Genomic DNA, 21,194 nt, shown 5'->3' on the forward strand with positions numbered 1-21,194 from the left:
AGTTGAGTAACAGCTGAGTGACAATGAATAACTATTGTATTGAATGATAACATAACAATTACAACACTTGATCTTCATATTTCACTGCATGATTTTATTAGAATTATTTTGCTTATTCAGGCATTAATTCCAGCATATTTTCACAAACAAAAGCATCGTATGAAATATGAAAAGGAAATATAGTACAGTAGAAGTGTCTTCAAATGAAACTTGGCTTCACAAAAGGCACTTGTTGGACACGTGTTTCCCAGCAAGTCAGTCGGCCAAAGGCTGCTGATCACAAAAGGGATGTGAAGAAATTGAACTTCCTCAGGTTTCCCTTGAGACGCTTCAGGTTTAGAAAGAAAAAGCATTTTCTACTTCCTCCCAACAAACAAGAGATTTAACGGACACACGTCCCATTGTTCAGACTTTGCCATGTTTATACAGAGAAGACAGGAGAGCAGAGCGTTTGAAGTGGTAGTGTTTTATTCATCTTTATGTAAATCAACTCCTTAACAGTTGCCTTAACAAATGAAGAACTTCTAGAAGAGGAAAAGTGCATACAGGGATAACAAAAGAGCAGAAACTGAACCAAACAGAGGGGGGAAGTATAAAGGAGAAACTTTTTCTGTATATGCTTGAACATATTCTGCAGCTGTATAATGTCCTTACTTAGAAAAATACCCTGGATATTTGCATCTGCGGCTGTACACTGATGATAAGTCAACTGTCCTGTCGTGTTCGCAGCTTTTTCAATCTAGTCTACTGAACGTAATGAACCGCTACATTGCTAATGACACTAGGAAATACTTACAAATCAATATAAGGCTAAGTAAATGCCACACCATGTTGTGTGTGTGTATATATATTTAATACTATATTTCCATATATATATATATATCAGAAGAAGGGGGTGAAACAAAATGCTTCCTCTCTCAAGGTGGTTCCTTTCACAGCAGTCGTCGTCTTGACTCGCATCATTTTCATGATCTTCCTCCTGTTATGATACTATGAGATGTTTCACATCCTTCAGTGACAAAGAAAAGCTGGGAGTTGAGCTTTCCTGCATGTTTTCCTTGTGTTGTGCTCAATACCTCCCTCAATGATATCGACCTTGATCGAGAAAAATGATGATGCTCATAACAGCTGGGTCGGTCGTCGGAGCCTTTCTGTTTGGCAGTTTACATCTAGTTTTAATTACTGTAATTATTTGGACGGCAAGTCACAGGTGTGTACTCATTCTCACCAGTATCATGTCGCTCCTGGGCTGGAAAATGAATGTGAACGTGAGGAGACACAGCTGAACCAACTTATCTGAATGTATAGATCTTTCAACCGAATGGAAGGAAAAATGTGCTGCTTACTTTTGGAGGTTGATGTTATTGTCCACGGTGCCTTGCTAGCTAGCATGTCATGAATGACGCATTTTTGAAACAATTACTTTTAAGTACAGAGCGCTAGCTTGATGCTAGCAAGAGTTTCAATCTTCCCTGGATGGATAAACTTAATCAGGAAGTAGTGGAATAGATATGTGATGTCAAATTCTTAATTCAGTTGATACATTTCTTCAGCTCCAGATTAGCTACGGTCATTTAGCAACATAGCCTGGAGAGCTAACGTGAACATGCTAAGAGAGCCATGGTGAAAGCCAACCATAAACACTCCACGAGTTTGAGAGGAGGCGGCATGAATGAGGAGTATCGGCGTCTTCAGCGTGAAAGCCCTGTCTGAGGTGTCCAGGTGTGAAAGTGGCTGCGAGTGCTTCCAGAGTGCGCGGCGGTAACTCTCACCCAGTGCAACATCAAAACGACTGCTGTGTAAAGATCCTCAAGGGAAGGCAGTTACCTTGCAACCACTTAACTGTAAGGCATCATTTCCGCTAACTTGATGTCCGAAAAACCTAAAACCTGATCCGGGATCTTTAGTCAAAGGCAACTTCAGAAGAAGCACCGACTCGAAACAACCGCCAGCTTGACAGGTCATCATTCTACCATATTGAGAAAGATCTAACGCTAAACATGCACTTTTTTTCTCTTAATAGAAGCTGTTTAATTCCTGCAACTGCAACTTTCTGATTCTGGACAACAATAATCTCATCATATATGGTCAAACAACTCCTTTAATACTGAACTGGAAACCCAAAATAAAATTCCGTCAGAGAGAAACCGCTCACAAGGAGTCGGACAAGTGGTCGCTGATATGTCTTTGCTCTTGCGGTCTAAATTGCTTTGGAGACATGCGTTGATGATCTTGGTCAGACCAGGACCTTCTCATGATCACACATATAGGTATTTTTCAACAAAACTATCAATGCATTAATAAGAATAAAAAAAAAGGTTCCAGACGATAAAACAGGTCTAAAATGAATGCGTGACTTTTGTTAGCTATATTTGACATGAGAGTCATGATCGTGTTGGATTACTGAAAACTGTGTCTCTGTGGTTCGGTTCCTTGGTCGAAGAGCGAACGGCATCCAGCAAAGCTACGAGGCGTTGGATGCGCTGGGGCTCCAGCCCATTTGGTACGCCCTCTCCAGGGTCCTCTTGCAGTCCTGCATCACCGTGCTGAACACAATGTGAGGGTACTGGACCACCAGCAGCTCCACTGTCTCCTCGTTCACCTGCAAACAAAAGCTGATTAGAAAATGGAAGCACACTCATGTTCTGTATATATATATATATATATATATATATATATATATAGCTGGGAGGGGAACAAATGAACTGCTCCAACTGAATCTATATCAGTAGGAATACCAGAGCTCAAGACCTGAGTACGATGACATGATACCAAATATCAAATAGACAGTTTAAAACCAGACACTGACAGAATGGTTTTCACTTCAATGTGTCAACAGTTTCAAGACTGAGTGGCATGTGGTGTCGCAGAGATAAATCTGCGACACCACAGTTTGTTTCCGGAGTGAACCAACAAATCTCCATCTACATCACTGAAGAATACATTTGAAACCGTGCACTCGTGTCGTTTTCCGGGAATCTGGTTTGTGAAATCCACTTGAATGGTTTTTTATGTTTCCTTCCACACTCGGATAAGAATAATAGCCTTGTAAAAACAAGGCCATGATCAGACTTGTATATTAGTCAAGAATATTCCTCTGTTCATCTTACATTTTTTTTCTTGTCAAAAGACACAATAATATTTTTTCTCATTTAAAACACAAAAAAACTGGTCGACACAACCTCACTACTCAGATAGTTTTACATAAATAGATCACCTTCACCTTCACCTTCTTCTACCGCTTATCCGCGACCCGACATAAATAGATAAAGAATTTAATACTTCTACCGATGATAATAATAATGACAATGATGATTACATAAAACAGGAGTTTTCCGTATGTGAGTGGTTGTCTGTCTACATGACCTGTCCAGAGTGTCCCCCGCCTGCCTGAGTGAATGAACCTACAATAAATAAAATCCTTGCAAGCAGAATGAAGCTGCATGCTGTCACATCAAGCTACGGACACAGATGGCATTTTCTGGTGCCACCATCTGTTTAGTGGGAGAGGAAACTGATGGATAAGGTCGAAGGTGTGTCAAGGATTCAGGATCCACCCTGTGTCATGAACCTACTTTTAAAGTACATATTCAAAAAAAATAAAAAGATGACCAAAACTAATTTAGACTACGAGTATGCTGTGGAGAACAATGACGTTATCAGGTCTATATAACTTTCAGCAAGTCAGAGATGACTGGAGGAAGAGAGGGGATGAGTTATCTCTCCAACAATTTCGGACGTATTTTGGCCCAAGTCTCTTTAGATCTTGAAGGCCTTTCACACCGACACGGTTCCAGTTCTGGAGGTGGCACCATTCTGTGAGGTCTAAGCGGAAAAGCATTGGGAGGGAAGTAGAAAACACACCAGCAAAAGTACAAGTTGCACCAAGACTCTGAAAGTGCCGATTCCTTTAGTGAAACTATTTTCATCCAACAATGCAGCATGAAATGACTTTTGATGAAGAGATTTGGAAGGAACACATCTCAGGCATCTGGTATGTAACCAGTGCGTGTGTGTGTTTTTGAGAAAAGGCCCATGCATTTTACAGACGTGATAGTCGAAAACCACACGGCCAACAAAGCTGTCACAGTTCGCAAGCTCAAACCAACTTTTGTGGGCTCCAGTCATGGACCAACATTCCCGCTTCTGAACCAGTTTTTCCATGTCTAAACAAGCAGGTTGGTTGAAGCCTTGCTGGAAGGCCTCTTTGTGAACAGATGACTGCTGTTGTGCAGACTGATGCAAACTGGAACACACTGACCTGATCCACTGTCTGATCTGGGCGGATTTATCTGTTAAAAATGGTTCAATGAGAATTGTCACAACAGTTTGCCATCTCTTCCCAGACGACACACAGCAGTTGCACCGACAGGACTAGTTTTTCAGCAGGGCAGACTAATGGGGCCGATTGTTCTCAGAAGATGAGAAGCGGCCGCTCCAGCGCTCGTCTGTCACCAAGAGGCTGAGATCGAGTCAGATCTTGAGCTGACAAAGAGCAGAAGCAACGTCACCCCAGAGACCTCTGAGGGGTTAACCGCTACCCACCCAGAACCAACGCCTGCCCACCCATGAGTGTGACACTTTCCAGGGGAAATGATGGATAAACATTCGCGCACATGTTGAACACAGTCACGTCTGTTGCAGGAGCCGAGTGGAGAACGTCCTGTCCTTTACAGTGATGGACCTGTGACCTGTCCAGAGTGTTCCACCCTTCTCACCTCAAGTACCTTCACACCACCGTCAAGAAGATGAAAACCAGATGATTTTTTTTTTTTTTTCAGGGCACTTCGAAAAGTCAGAAAGCACCTGGGAGATATATTTCTCCTCCTCCTGGGTCGTCTCTAGCTTCCGTTTCCCAGTGACTGATAATATGGCAACTCTTTGTATGTAAATGAGACAAACGTACGTTAGAATGATTTGAATTGACACCTGCTCTGGTGATGAGCCTCCACTCTGCCAGTTCCACAAGATGGAGAGGAGCGTTTGGAAGTCAAGTTAATCATAAAAAAATGGAAATGTTTCCACTGCTCAGCAACGCATCACGACTCCGCTCTGGTGTGGGCAATTTATGGTGGAATTAAATATTAAAAATGTAAAACGGAGAGGTGAGGAGAAGGGAAATGGTCATGAGGGGAACAACAACACTGGCAGTGTGTGCTTTATGTCGCACCGTGGGATGAACACATCACGACTGTAGCAAGACGGGAGAGAAACAAAACAGCACATTTTCAGGTGATAAATTATTATTATATCTGAACAGGGGTTTGTGTCAGACAGAACAAGTTAATGATATAGACATCTCTGCTATATTACAGCTGGTTACAACTGTCTGAAATCATGTTGGAGCCAGAGTCACAGATGTTTTAGGATTAAATTAAAGTCTCCTTGAAGCGCTGAGAAAGCTATATATTTGGTAACAGAGTTTCAGGTGCCAAAAAAGTGAGAGCATGTTTAATCTCTGAGAGGGTTTCCATGAAAAATGAATGCAGAATCAGGGCTGCACAATTAATTGAATTTGAATCGATATCGTGATATTGGCATTTATAGAACCAGGTATGTTAGCAGGTATGAGACCAAAGTTGGAGACAGCGAGAGGAAATTCGACACTAAAAAGCCGTCTGAACACACAGTTTGCTAAGGTTTCATTCTCATTAAACGTTACAAAACAGTGCTGCAGTGTGTGACTGAGACCTGTCAATCATTGCCGTGTGACCCCTCCCCTGTCTGGCAGATGCAAACATGTCGGTAGGCTGTTACAGTGGAACCTCGGTTTTAATCGGCAATTAATTGCAGTTCAATGGTATTAAAATATTTGCCACAAGAAGCCACATTTTTCAATTTGAATGAATGTGGTATATTACTGAATCAAATGATGGAGCCATACATACATTTAAACAACAACATATTGTTTATTTTGCATCAGTTTTACAATAAATCAGGATGGTGGCTATATTCAAGTTTTTATATCGCCGTATTTAAACTAAAGCTCTTTTCATGTCTTGAAAATATTTGTATAAGAATTTAAATTTTATAAGAATTTCAAGTCCATTCAGAGTAGTGGAAACCCTGGACATTGTGTAGTGAAAAACCTCCCTGAACAAAAGTAAACAGATGCTTTTGTTTGCTTTTGTTCAGGGATTCCTCCATGTTTGTTGTTGTTGTTCTCATCCTAGCTGCCACGTGTCTTGTGCATCAGTGTGATCAGTGGAACAGGAACTACGGCACTTACAAAGCTTCCCTGTTGTCTGGAGAGCAAACTGTCACAGTAAATTAAATTAAATTAAATTAAATCGTAATTAACTTGTTAAAGTCTCACCACTAAAAAAAACAAACTAATTGAGACATTAATGTTCTGGTTTAATGGGAATTATCAAAATCAAATCAAAGTAAAGCAGTTATTTTTCATCAGCAACAATGGCAGCACGGTGACTTTTATCCTGTGCTTGCTCTATGAAGCCGATGTAAGAGAGAAAGACGCAGCACTTGCTGAGATGTTTCCACCTGTTGCAGAGAAACACAGTGTTATGACACCCAGCCGGCCTCATTAGCAGACGACAACCTTCCCAACATACAATGCCATATCCCCGAAAAAGAGACTGAACCTTCGGCTGCTCCATGAACCAGCCTGTAATTGGAATTAAAACCGACCCAAAGAACGGGACTGTCAAAGCAAGAGGAGGCCACAGCATTCATGAATGCAGATTCTGCGCCGCAGTAAACACGCCGCACACAGAGCAGCTCACAATCACAACGCTTCCCCTAATTGCTGGTTGCACAGGCACTAAATGTTGCGACAAGATAACTTTGATGGAAATAATGAAATGACTCTGCCACACTGGTTGATAAGGCTGCCCAAAAAACAGGACGTCATTACTGTCGTGGAAAACAGGTGTTTCATGATGCAGATTCAAATGTCTTATAATGGAGGGGATTTTTACCTTCACAACTCAAAACACAGAGCCAAATTGCAGATATATATATATATATATATTTATATATATATATATATATATGACACTCTACCATGGTCCAGTGTGGAGACAGGAAAGGTTTTACACCTCAATATGAAGAAAAAACAGTCAGTAAATGTAGCTAACGGGACACGTCTGCATACAGAGGCTGCGTTATACACAATAACAAAGCGTGTCGTGGGTCAGCTGATCGGTCTGCGCACGTTATGTCTTTTTTGGCTTTTTTCGGAATCCGAAAAATCCGAAAAAAAAAATCTAAAAAAATCTACATTTTTTGTTTGAATTCCGATTTGTTCAAATACCGAGACACCACTGTCTATATATATATATATATATATATATATATATATATTCAAGATGAACTCTCTAGGATAAGATGAGGTGAACGATTCGACAATTCTTTTTTTTCCCAAAAGTGTTCAACGTTATTTTGATGTCCACTTTTTAACTTCAATGACAGCTCACGCACACATTCACATGGCTTCTGATTTCACTCTTAATTTTTGACCAACAGAAAGAGATCAGACTTCTATTCACATTTTTATCTAAGTATTAGGAGGAGGTACTGTATGACCCACAATCGATCATAGAAAATGTAGTTAGGGCACAATTTTGAAAAATGGACCATTGCCATTGGAATTTAAGGGAATTCATGGAAATTTATAGGAATAAACAGCAATGGGGACTTTAACATAGTTGAGGAAAGTATATTTATGCATAATCTAAACAAAAAAAGTCATTCAAATACACCTGAATATCCACGCCATTCCTCAATCACAAGCTCAGAACACACCTCTCTTGAGACCACGCTGCCGACTGGCTCTGAGCATGTCTTCATCACATGTACAGAGGGTCTCCAGAAGAGTGGACCACACATTTGAGCGTGAAGTGCAACGACTATTTGAAGGCACACATCAGAGCCTGCAGACTAACCAAAGAGAAGCATGTCTGATGATACTGTTGAGGTGAGCATTTATTAAATGATTAAATAGCAAACATAGAAACAGGTGAGACTGACAGAGGAAGAGCCTACTGGCCGAGCAAAAACGCAGAAGATTTCTTTGTACAATGGGAATTATTGTAGAGAAAGGGAGTTTCTTCTTGTACCACTTTGAAGTGGACCTGTAGTTGGAGGTTGACGATGTTTAATGGTACGTTTTTTCCAATGCAAATTTGAATTTAATGGGAGTTTGTGGACATTTAGGAATGGGAGGTGGGTTTTTGAATGAGTGGGTTTGGGAGATGGGCAATATTGAACCCAACATTCCTGTTTTTGTTCATCCACCAAACAAGTAACCAAACAAAGTCAGTTATAGAGCTGCTGAAATATCTGAAGAAAACATTTTACATTGAGGTTTTCTTCCAACCGGTGTTTACATTTATGATTGTATCGAACATATTCCCTATTATTTTCCCTGAATTCCCATAATCCCACTATTCTCTTGGGATGTTTCCAAGATTTACATTTACCACAAATTGTCTGCTCCTCTCTGACCCTTTTTATTTTGTCGATTTACATTTGCTTGGAAATAATGTACTTTCCAGTTAGTTCCCCTAAATTCACATTAAATCCAGTAATTCCCATTATTCCGATGGAGAGTTTCTAATATAAATAAAGATAAATTCTCAATTGAATTTATCTTCTAGATCAATTCTCAAGCTTAACTTGGGAATTTACCAGAAATATTGCACCCCTTTGCAAGGCTAGTATTCTGTAGCATCAGTATAGGTGGATGCAATGTGATAGCTCTATCGCTGAGCAACCGAGAGCATGTGAGCCCAGGGGCTCTCCATCAGCGCTCCCTAGCTGTCACATGCAAAGCAAAGGTTCTTTTTTTCCCCACAGCAACACATCCCAAACATGTCTCTTTGCTTTCCTACAGGTCCCTCTATCATGGTCCCGTAAAACCTGACAACGGCACATTAGCTGCCAGCACGTATTACGCCGCGCTCAGATCTACAGCTCTGCATCTTTGAAGTTAAAACAGGGGGAAAAGATCATAAGTTTCGGCCTGGTTCCAGAACGGTGTGGCGGCGCTCCCAGATGCTTCTCAAAGATTAGACTCATCGGTGAGCAGAGATCGGCTCCATCACACGGGCCCTCAGCAGACCTGGCAGCAGGTTTGAAGTGGAGCCAGTACTCTAAACTGGATCCTGACTGTTCCCAGCACAGCAAAGAAACCAACACTGGACTTGATAGAATGTTACCTAGCAACTAAATGTTATTATGTACAGCTTTGCCCGGTGACAAAGTCTGGCTTGCAGAGGAGAGGAGCAGCTTAATTAGTGCTTTCACAGTGGCACGAGCGCTGAAACCAGAGGAGGGTGTGCACGTGCCAGCACACTTGGGCTGACCTTCATGTCCAACATCAGATCTGGGCCGCAAATACCGAGCAGGTGCGATGATGTCATCACATCTCATTCCACAGAGCCGCGCAGAGGACACAAAGGCTTTGTAGTGGTGGACGTACTTTTACTCAAATTGCGCGCTGGTTTGTTTTGGCTGCGTTTGACTTTTCGCTTCATGGTGTGAGGTGGAAAATGCCGCATTTAAAAGCAGCCACAAAGAGACGTTTTAGGTGCTTTTTAGGAGAGTCCCAGGGCTCGTTTTCTAGACTCACGAGAAGAGGTGAGTCATGATTACACAACACCAACTTCACACATCATCAACATCGACTCTTTAACTGGATAAAGTGATGGGCAGGTCACGGTAAGTGCCTGTTCTGTGAATGTGAAGCAGAATGAGAAAGAGCACAGTGAGGCCACGGTTCTTCTTAATAGTTTTATATCTAGCATAACGTTCCACTCCATGCTCCAGGTAGACATGTTGTCTAATACAGTGACTCTTAAGCACAGGGCCGGGGCCCTTGGTAGGGCCGCAAGCACCTCCTTGAGGGCCGCTATTTTTTTTTTTTGTTTGTTTGTTTTACGCCATTGGGCCAAGACTCTTTGGAATTTAAATAAAATATATTATTTTAATGTTGTGATATTTCGACATGGTTTTATTGTATTTAGAATTGTATTTTTGTTTTTCCCAATTTTCTCAATTGTTTGCATCAAGTGTATTTTTTTTTTTTTTTGTTCTGGTTCTGCTGTTGGACTTTTCTGTGGCAAAATAAACATCTTTTCAAGGTTTAAAGGTTTTGGTTTGTTTTATGTGTAAATAGATTAAATATGGTTGTTGATCACAAATAAAATCAAGAGGAATGAGTCAGTTCTATAACTTGAATGGGCCCTGGGAAAGGTGGGCCCCGAGATCAAAAAGGTTAAGAACCCCTGGTCGAATAGACTTGACCATGGATTTTCATTGTAGTAGAAAAGCAGCTGCAATAAATGGCTGAGGTTTCCTTCATGCCATGGACTGAATGTGTTGTTGCTGACCTGTCCACTTAAAGTCCACTCATTAATTCACTTGCGTCGACTGATTCATTTCTGCGGTGGCGGTGGTGGGCTGGAGTCTAACATAGCTACAGAGGCAGGGGACACCCTGAACAGCTCGCCAGGATTTCGCAGGGCACATATAAAAGCAGAACCACTCATGGAGACACCTACACCAGAGGACAAGTTAGAGTAATCCGATAACCTCTGCATGTGGGAGGAAAGAGGAGTGCTGGAATTGAACCCACAACCTTGGCCCTGACCATGAGTGACTCAGAGTTGCATCCATGAGAGATTTGGAGCAGAGCAGCTAGAGTAGAGGTGGCCCGTCTTGTGGTGGATCCCTTGGGCAAACAGGCCGTGTTCAACCACAGTTCTTGGCCGGAATCACTATGTGATTCCTGAAAAGTGTACACAGGCTTTCGGCCTCAACGTCTCTGTAAACTCTGAAATGGGGCGACTCAACAGATATCTGTTCAAGAAAATATACCGCATCGTCACAATGCGTCAGTTTCAACAGACACTTTAGCTGTCAGAAGGTGGTAAGTGATGTTTCAGGTAGCGAGTGTGTTTGAGCTGAACAGAGGAAGCTGCTAGATGCAAGCTCCACACTTCTTCTTGGCTGTTATTTCTGTTTCTGTTGTGCAGGTGCAATATAACACGAGCCATTCCTCAGAAACGACCTCCGGCACTCTTGATTCCATTTCCCTTCCTTGTTACTCAAAGCACTCTGAAGGTGTTTTCTCCCCACCTGGCTAATATGAGCTGCACTTGTTCTGTTTGTGAATCGGATAATCGGTTAACAACGTTGCTTTTTCTGTTTCCCCACTGAGAAAGAAAGAGCTGCTGTGTTAGTCATTTTTACGACATGTTTTACTGCGCAGTTTGCCGAGACGAGGCCCGGCGCTTCCCCGCGGTGTTGGAGTGCATCTGCATCGGAGCGCAGGCTTGATCAGTGCAAAAAGTTTCTTCAGTGAGCTTTGATCAGATCAGGCAGTCGCTGACACTGACCTGTCACAGGTGGGCATCGACAACGTCGCACACCATTTTCAGAGGACCACATTGCATCCACCTAATTCATAAGCTAATAACTGCCCTTTCCAGCAAATGTTGATCACAAGGAATAGATGACTGCGTTTTTTTTTTTTTTGTTTTTTTGTTTTTTTTTAGGGTGGGATTCGATTCGATCGATTCGGTATATTACTGAATAAAATGATGGACCCATACATACATTTAAACAACAATTTTTTTATTCAAGTTTTTATATCACCTTATTTAAACTAAAGCTCTTTTCATGTCTTGAAAATATCTGCATAAGAATTTAAATTTTATAAGAATTTCAAGTACATTCAGAGTAGTGGAAACCCTGCCCACTGTTAAGCGAAAAAACATCCCTGAACTAAAGCAAACAGATGCTTTTGTTTGCTTTTGTTCAGGGATTCCTCCATGTTTGTTGTTGTTGTTCTCATCCTAGCTGCGACGTGTCTTGTGCATCAGTGTGATCAGTGGAACAGGAACTATGGCACAGAGGTTCCCTGTTTCTCTCCCTGTCTGGAGAGCAACAAAATAAAATAAAATAAAATAAAATAAAATATTTTAACACATTAAAAAAGTTCCACCACTAGTTTTTTCTTTCTCATAGTTCCTCGGTCTCTCACGAAAGACGTACACATTGACATCTCCATTATCAGTTGGGGTAAATGTTTAAAAGCCCTGTTAAGCAGGAGAAGAATGTCGTGCAACTGTCTTTGTAAAAGGTCACTTTAAGTGGTCTGTATCCAAACAGGTTGGATTTATAGTGTTTAAACTGCTTGAGGAAAATCCCCCCCGTTGTAAAGTTTTTCAATGAGTGACTCGAGGACTGAAGGATACTCCTGCCTCTGATAAGAAGAGGAGCAGGAGGAGGGCAGTTCAGGATTTTAGGGACCAGTGAGAAAAGACTGAGCTGAAACATTTTGGTTTCTGTCTCAGAGGTGCATAGAGAGGACTCTGCTGTGCATGTCTCCTTTAAAACCTGGTCAGGCCCGACTTGCGACAACTGAGGTCTGGTACAGCTCACGCGTCCTTATCCCTGCACAGCATCAGGCAGCTGCGCCGCTGAAAAAAAGCCGGTGGTGTCAGCCCATAACGCAATCTCTCACACATACACACGGAGGAGAAGAGGCTCAACTGAACCGGGTCAGAGAAAAAGGTACCGAAGGCCAGGTTTGTAAACCCTATACTCCATCACGCGTGACAAAGGTAACTAGAGGAATGTGGCCGAGGCTCAGCCCAATCCCTCTTTCTGTGCAGACCTTCTTATCTCTGCAGGCTGCAGCAAAACATTCCATAACTCACAAGGCTTTAGCTAATTTATTTGTTAGTCTGGGACTAGAAAACACACAGATAAACTACAACAGTTATCTCCGGGCTAAAACCAACCAAGGTTTCAGCCCCGACGTCCATTTGTTGTCAGCATGGACAAGCAATTCATTTAGATGTAATAGTTTGGCTTCAGTTACACTCATAAATGTTTGCTTTGCCTTTTATGATTCACTTTACAAGACAGTAAAAGACAATAAAATCACATTGCATCTCTGAAGAGCCAATGTTCTTGCTTAGTTTCTGATTGCACTTTCTTCTCTGTTTCAGGCGAGCTCATATAGTTTTCAACCAAGGCGAGAACTCCATATTTTTGTGTGATTTTACATCTAAAATAATAATAATAATCATAATAAAAACCAGATATGATTTGACTTAACCCTATAGGTTAATGCCTACTACATTGGATGTGAAGAACTATCAAAGTTATAAGTCGACTTAGAGTCAGTGAAAATAATTGAGATGTGTAGGATACGATATCAACCTTCTTATGTGATGCAAAGAAATACCAGCTGTGTTAAAGGGGTAAAGAATCCTTTATTATACATGAAAGCATCTCCATTGTCGCCTTTTGTAAAGGTAGGTGTGGAAGTAATTCATATATTGTAGGATGAGCACCACAGAACACAAAACTATTGGGGCATATTTTAGCTCAGCATAAAGTTGGTCAAACGGTGAAGTGTGGTAGTTTCCTCAATGGCTACAACAAATATCAAAGCTAAAGCGGGTTGGACATTTTTAAGTGGTTATTAGTAAATAATAAAAAAGTTATAGTCCATTAAAAAAAATCCTTTTAGAAGTAATGCAATATAAGAAATGATTCAAGCATTAATACGCAAATATAATCCATATGACGGTAAGTGAGTCATCGTTGAGCCTGTCAACAACAAAAACAAAAAAGTCATTTATTAATGGATCAGCACTTCTCTGACATCACACCGCATTCATTGGCATTGTTTTCTGCCTCAAGCCTTGACCTCTCACCCACTAACAACAGATTTCTATGGACATAAAACAAGCTTCTATGGCCATAAAGTCAAAGTGTTCATGTTTAATGTTGTTTAAACAAAGAGAGGACGGAAGAAAAGCAGAGTGAACAAAAGTGAACGGAGAACAAAAATCATTGCGATGACAACCACCTCCCTACAGAATAAAAGCGACAGTGAATACTGCATTAACACACAGCAGCAAACACACACACCGAAACACCTCCACGCACACACACCTCCACGCACACACTGACCCAAGAAACTGCGGGGTAAAATTCCAGAGCAGCTTACCGAGGTCAGACACAAGCAGAATTCTTTACTGATAATCACAACAGAGCTACTGTGTTTAATTTTTTTACCTCGCATGACTCCTCTGTTCTCTAAACTAAACAAGGAGCAGATCGACCGTGTCCTTGAAATCAGCACCGTGATACAGAAATTCATTGTGGGCGAAGTACACGGGATTTGACCCTGTCGATATGAGAACAAGGTGAGGAATAAACATATTCTGGAAAACAAGACTTTATTAAAACATGAACCGAGCAATGATGATCAAGGTCTTATGGACTTGGACTGGAAGTTAAATCTATACTTTCTCTCAGCTTGTGAAAGTGTTGACACTATTCCTGTCCTGTGGTTTCTGGAGCCTAAGGCAAATTTAAAAGCATTGTTTTCTCTTCTCTTATAACTTCTACAAGAAGACCAGTAGATAGATCTTCATTAAGCAGCGACAAGGAGGTCATGTGATCCAGTATAATGTAATAGAAGTTGTCTGCTGCTCTGTGATAGAAGTGGAGGGGCAGGACAAACTGATGATGACAACTGATGAGGAAGGCCATCCGTTATTTTCTCAAATCACATAAACCTTTTGCTTCATCTGGCACCATTTTCTTGAACTAGACCAGCTCATGAGAAATACAGAATTAATACAATGACGTTTGTTGAAAATTGTACTTATTGTCATGTGCTGAATTTGGTTACGTCCAACAAGAAGTTATTTTCTCATGATAGGGACGAGACCTACATTTATGATTTCAAATAAGCCTCTCTGGTTTGTATAAGTTTTATTTTATTTTATTTTATTTAATTTTTTCACTTCAAGCTAAAAACAGCATGTTCTAATCATGCCAAAGTATAAAAGTGAGAATAACTCGTACCTCGGAGCTAAAAAAAAGGAAGAATTATAAAATAAATAAAATAAAATAAAATAAAATAATAATCCATCAAATACCTTTTTGTCCTTGCGTCAATCTGCACTGGAATGGCAACTCTGCAGTTGGGAAAACCTATATGAGATTCTTCATACAAGCCGATTTCTGAAGCCGACCAACGTTTTCACCTTCTGTCATCACTTTGTTAGCACGGACTTTAACATACACGTACAACTAAAGTTCTGCATCATAATCACTGGGAGATATGAAGCAATAAGAAGTGAGGGTGAGCACATTCTGTGGCCACCAGAGAGTAACTGAGAGCTGCTATTGAAGCTCCACGTAGAGCAACAGCACACTGGCATGCCCTCTGAGTACTCCATTTGTCCGTCAAATTACCACACAGAGAAAGGACAGCGACATCAGCATCAGCTAATTCATCACCAACAGCTTCAGACATAAACAAGTGGATGCTAAAAATGAACTGTGACCACCTGCTGCCTGGGATAAAACACGTCTGGGAAATCTACAATTATTGCCAAAGTATATATGAAGATTGTCAGGTGTGAGCATTCAGCCTGTTATGACTCGGTGAGATGATGTCGACCTCTGCTGTGATGAGTAAACAGGGAGGACGTGGAGGAGCAGGAGGGAGCTCCGGCAGGTGGAGGTGGGAAGGAGAAGTGGCCAGCAACTCCAAACGGCTAATTAAATGAAGAGAAGCCGCGGGTGGAATCCAAAGCCAGACAACCTTGGGCGTCCTTGCTTCGGCGGCGGTGGAAACACGCATGAAGAGGTAAAACACAGAGAGACGAAGGAGCGGCAGGTGAGGTCAGGCGGGTGGTTCACTGAAGTGCAACTCTGAGATTTCTGTTTGAGTCTCTTCAGGTGCTTCACCTTATTTCGCCGTCTCCTTTGCTTTTGCCCTTTCGAAACAAGATGAAGGGACGATCAGGAGGTGGCTTCAGTTAAGACCACCAATCAATACGGCTCTTCAGTGCAGGATGAGACCGAGATTGCGGCGAAAACGACAGATCGCCTTTTCTTGACTTTGAACATTCACGTCTCACTTGAGTTGTGAGCATAGAGGAACCTGGGGATCTTTATGTAGCGCTACTAATCCCTCTTACCTCGAAGCTTTGAAACGCTGGGACCTGGCTGTTCCCAATAACCGCACTCATCAGAGAAAGTTTTGCTCGCCTCCCAAACTCTGGCTTGGTAAATGAGAGCTAAAACGCCTCCTAACTCCTGACAATACTTCATCTTTGTTTTCCCCTCTCCAAACATCCAGGCCCTGAACAATTAGGCTCTTGTTTATGTCTGCAAATTGCCGTTTCGTGCCTTTCTGGGTATCGTCCCAGGCAGCTGGGCGCACCACTGGAACGTCCATATTGATTGGGACGTCTGCTCTTCTAATAAGGTCTGTCTGCTTGTTCCATCCAGGGGTGCCATCGCACTCATACCTGCTCCCCAAACACAATTCCACCTCAGCTTCTGTAATGGATCCACAATTCAAAAGTGCTTACAGAAAACAATTTTGGGGTCCATTTACACTGGGAATAGCAGCCCCGACTCTAATGTTTCCCTCCCTGACTCTAATGCTTCCCTTTATCCAATTGTGCTTTGATTTTTCCCTGAATTTTGTCGTTGGTTGAACCATTTTTCCACTTTTCCTCCAGGCAACGCCTCATTTTACTCTCTATTGTCCCCCTTTGTCTCCACCATTACAGTGATAAGTCTCCAGCAGCCTCTCCTTAAGGGCCCAGTGTCATTAGTTTCCAAGTCTGGCTTCATGCTGACTATGTGACTTTCACAACCTGGATTGCCCATTTGTTTTCACTCTAATGAAGGAGTGGAAAGACGCATGTGTGTGGGGTGAGGGTTAAAAGAACCAGCGGAAAGACAAAAGACAGGCAGTGAAATGGGGGAAAGAAGGATGATGAAAGCGAGGTACAATGTGTGGAAACAATCCGGTGAAGACTCCAGACGGGAGATTAAAATGCTCACAATGAAACGTAGAACTAGAAGACATAATAATGTAGTGACTCATGACAACAGCAGAAATAGAACATGAAAGACGCCCAAAGTTGCTCACCGCATGTCGTTGCTAGCATCGTCTTGTGTTGCTATGGAGACTCTTGCAAGCTAGGTTGAAAGCTGGATCTGAAAGTGGGTCTACATCAGACCTGACTGAAGTGTGTGAGAGTGGGCTCCACATGTCGTGGTTTCCTAAAAGCTGATTAAAGTCAAATATCTCTTGTTAGAAGAAGAAGCTGAAAGAGTCAAGAGAGGTTTTAGCGACAACCGGAGAGGCTGCTTTCATTCGGAATACATCTTTAGCATCTGAGAAATATACATTTGTTCGGCTACAGTGAGAAACCGGAAAAGCACTGCCGCAGGAACAAGGAGTAAAATCATATTAATAAAACTGCTTCTGTGACTGAAAAATAGTGGAGGCTCGTGGCAAAGTTTCCTGCTGGATTAGGATTTGGACCACTTGCACCACGGACAGTGTCATAACTAGGAGTGGTCCGATCCCATATTCTGGATCACCATGGACCAAAACTATTATACCAGGAATTCAGGGGAAAAAAAGGAAAAACAACCAAACTGCAGCAACGCAATCTATGACACACTGTTCCCTTTGAAGCACAAACAAGTGCATGAGAAAAACTTCTTAGAGACAAGTTGGGATGCTCCACACATTGGCAGTGCAAGTAAGAGTCATTGACTGCGGAGTCATTTCACACACTCACCCCGTCCACTGGAGGACATTCAGGTGGAGCTGACCAAACTATGTAGGAGCTGTCATTTTGAATTTTTAATACACCTGCAGCACACACTTTCGTTATTGTTTGGTTATTTATTTTTGCCTTTTCCCTTTAATTCTTTCATCAGTTTTCTGCATTTGGCATTTTTAGAAAATGATGATAAATGTTGCCATTATATTTAACTGAAGAGAGGGGAGGAGAAGCGATTAGATTGACACTGTAGTATCTGCCAACACTCATGGCTGTGATATTGGTATAGGAAATGAAAAGTGGTATCAAGCGGTATCATCTCAAGTTTAACCCCTACATCACCAGGAAGGTCTCAAATGAGCTCTCATGCAAGTCGACACATGAACACATTTGTCCAAGTTGACTTACGGTGTTAAAAAAAAAAATACGTCAAAGATTTATGGACAATCCTGAAACCTGCATTTGCTATTTTTATGTGTCTTTTTCTATTTTCACAAGGCTTAGCACGCATAAATTAGCATTCAAGCATCTACTGTAGCGGAATGTTCTGCCACATTCCAATGTGACCTCAGATCCCGATAGTCTCAATGAATCCCCAAATTCATCATGTTCAATCGAGGGAGAGCAAAGACGGCAGATTCCATAACTGCAGACCGACAATGGAAGCACTTTGGTTGAACACGGCGCCGGCCCTTGAGCCGTGAAAAGACAAAAATGAATTGATTTGATTATTTTTGCCGGATCAATCACATTCCTTACCCGTGTCGGAGCCGCACGGTTTGGCCCCGAGGGTCAAGAGTGCAATTATTCGAGGCAGGCGGAGCATGCCATCTGACAAGGCCTCAAGCTGTTCCGATTTCAGCGCTACATTATAAGCAGTGTTTACGGCCGATAAAACGGATTCCTCACACAGAAAAGACGGAAAGCTTTTTAATCAAACACAAAAAAAATGCCAGGAAAAAGAGAAATATTTAATACTCACTGGACTTTGAAAAGCTTAACTACTGAAATGTGAGACTAAACAATAACCTGTTCATCACTGGCTGGTTCTGGGCGACTGTTTTCACTGAGTTGAAAAAAAAAAAAAGAACCTCATATCAACTGAAATGGCGTAGGACACACACTCAGGTTGGCTGGTCGTGGAGTGTGTACAGTACGGAAGCAGGTTTGTATAAACTGTGAAGGAGGAAATCGATCCTTCACACTGCTCCACATGAGCACAGGCAGCTGGATCCTGTTAACAGTTCTTAAATGGATTCTACAGTTGCGGAGTCCTGTGACATTCAGGAAAAGCGGCTGCATTAAATTCCCATCGTTTTGACAACTCTAAACAAACTCACACTGGCTGACTTGTGCCGCAGAGTCCGAGAACTGACCGGGCCGTCCCCCACCCGCCGTCAAGGTTAACCCAAGACTGTAATTGTGGAAAAGTGATGGGTCCCCACACTCGCACTGAGACTGAAGGCAGAGAGTTCTGTGGCACGAAACAAGAAGAAGCTCCGCAGTAAATACCAAGTCTGAACTGTTTACATGAAATGTGACTGCTGAGAGGTGGAAAACTGTGAATCTGTCATCAAGAAATGAACCAGTAACCACCTGATGAAAGGCCAGGAACGCAGGGGAGTTTGTTGACAAAAGACATGTTTAGAACAGATTTAGTTTTGCACTGAAAAATCTTTGTGCTTCACCACCACCTCCACCTGACAAGGCCAGTTTCTCTCCTTTAATGCTCGCTCACCTTTTTGACTCCATTTGTTTTTAGTGTTTCTAGTGAGGTATTTAAAGGCAGATGGAATGATTCCACACAAGCGTTGAGTGGTTTATCATCTCAAAAAGTCTTGGTGAAATAAGTCCTTTGTTTGTGTGGTCTGTAAAAGGCAGAGACAAGTGTGTAACCTTTGGTGCTCGAGTTAAAATGGAAATAATATGCTGCAATTGGCTCCATAACAATCGATACCGTTCTCTTTGAAGTGCCATCTTCATACAGTAGACAATCAATGGAGAGGTTATTTATAGAAGTGGCTCGCTGAATTTAAATGGAATAAAAACAACACACACCGCCTCCTTAATCTCATTTTCTGAATGATCATTTTGGTTGTTCTTCTAAGAATAAAATAGCAGTTCTCAGTAGATGTTACGTTCAAGTATCTTTGATTGGCAGGTTGACCATCTGCCTCCACGTGGTTGAAGAAGCCTGCAATTTAAGGGGAATAGATTCCACAGATAACGTAAGTGGCTGTGGGTTTGTGTTCGCAACTCGGCTTTATATATCCACCATGAAGTGTCGCCACCGACAGGATTTGACATGAGCATTTCACATGACCCAAACTTGTCCATGGTTTAAAGAGCAGTTCCAGGAAACTGCAACTTTGTTGCAGGGCATGAGCAAAACTCAGTGAGTTCCGTGAGAGGGAGTGAGACAAAAGAGTGGAAAACAAAATGAGTACTGATATATCAGGAACTGCTTCAAGTTCTACCACACCTGCATACGGACTTGTCGAATGGCATAAAACCAGAAGCATAAAAGGCAAGGGGGGAATGGTCTGCACATCATTCATTCATAAAATTTATGGTTTGAAATGAAAACTGAATGTAGTTGATTAACACAGAAAGCGAATAACAAAAACAAAACAAAACAAAAAAATGAATCAGATGTCGATTAAAATGGAATAATTTATTTTCCACATGCCAATGCATGAAAGCATGATACACTGTGAAATAGTTAGTGTCATAAATAACATACATATGAAGTAAATGTACCCTAAAACAGACCTGGGCAAAGTGCGGCCTGGGGGCCATATGCGGCCTGATGCCTGTATTTTCGTGGCCCGTTTGACGTCAGAATAAAACTATAAGTAATATGTCCTCATTTTTCTGCCTTTTTTTGTTCTTTCTCTTTTAGTCACCACCACCACTTCAGCAGTAAATATAGCATGTGCTTGTTTTAAGACTAAAATTGTCTTCTTTTCATTGGCCATTTTTGTTTCTCTTGTTCCTCAGAAACCACTGAAGGAATACAGAATATATATTTATTGAAATAAATTGCCTTTTTATCTTGAACGTCTATTCCACAGTTGATTTATATTCAAATTAAGTGCATATAATATGAAATATTTCAATACGTTTCATTGCATATTTACACTCCTTAATATCCTTAGTTACATTTCATCTCCTTAGGTTCATTTTGTCCTTGTTACTTAAGTATATATTTTGGATATTTTTCCGTCATGTTTTGTAGTCATCGCTGTTTTTCTTCTGATGATGTTACAGTTTCTAATGTGACCCTAAAATACAAAGTTATAAAAGTTGAAATTCATCATATCAGTTCAATTATTGCGTCATTTTGTAAATGTACTATTCTATAGTAGCATTTGTTATAAAGAAAATAATTTGAACTGCTATTTCATAGTCATGCTAATAAATAACTGATGCCTGAAAGTATTGCTTTTATTTACTACAATACAATACTACAACCCAAAGAAACGCAGGCAACTCCTATTGTAATCATAGAAGGACTGAAGGCACACTACTATCATATTCATCAAGTGTTAAAAATGTGTTTACTGGAAGCATTAAATAACAGATCTAATCCAGGAACACATT

At 41.3% G+C, this 21,194-nt stretch overlaps 1 protein-coding gene across 2 annotated transcripts in view; it reads right to left on the reverse strand.

Annotated features, from left to right (window-relative positions):
- Positions 1–193: 193 nt before the first annotated feature.
- The window catches only part of fbxl17 (F-box and leucine-rich repeat protein 17), a 208,267-nt gene continuing 187,266 nt past the window's right edge, over positions 194–21,194 (reverse strand). The window contains exons 11-12 of one of the 2 annotated variants that reach the window (XR_008415590.1): positions 1,229–2,602; positions 194–1,151 (exon numbers count right to left, since the gene is read on the reverse strand). Coding sequence is in view for 1 of the 2 variants with exons in the window: in XM_053871447.1 (XP_053727422.1) it covers positions 2,465–2,602 (138 nt within the window). In the remaining variant the exon portion in view is untranslated. Of the gene's footprint in view, positions 2,603–21,194 lie in introns of both variants that reach the window. The other variant, XM_053871447.1, reaches the window with a different exon arrangement.

The sequence above is a fragment of the Synchiropus splendidus genome, chromosome 7, assembly GCF_027744825.2.
Source record: "Synchiropus splendidus isolate RoL2022-P1 chromosome 7, RoL_Sspl_1.0, whole genome shotgun sequence".
Taxonomy (NCBI): Eukaryota; Metazoa; Chordata; class Actinopteri; order Syngnathiformes; family Callionymidae; genus Synchiropus; species Synchiropus splendidus.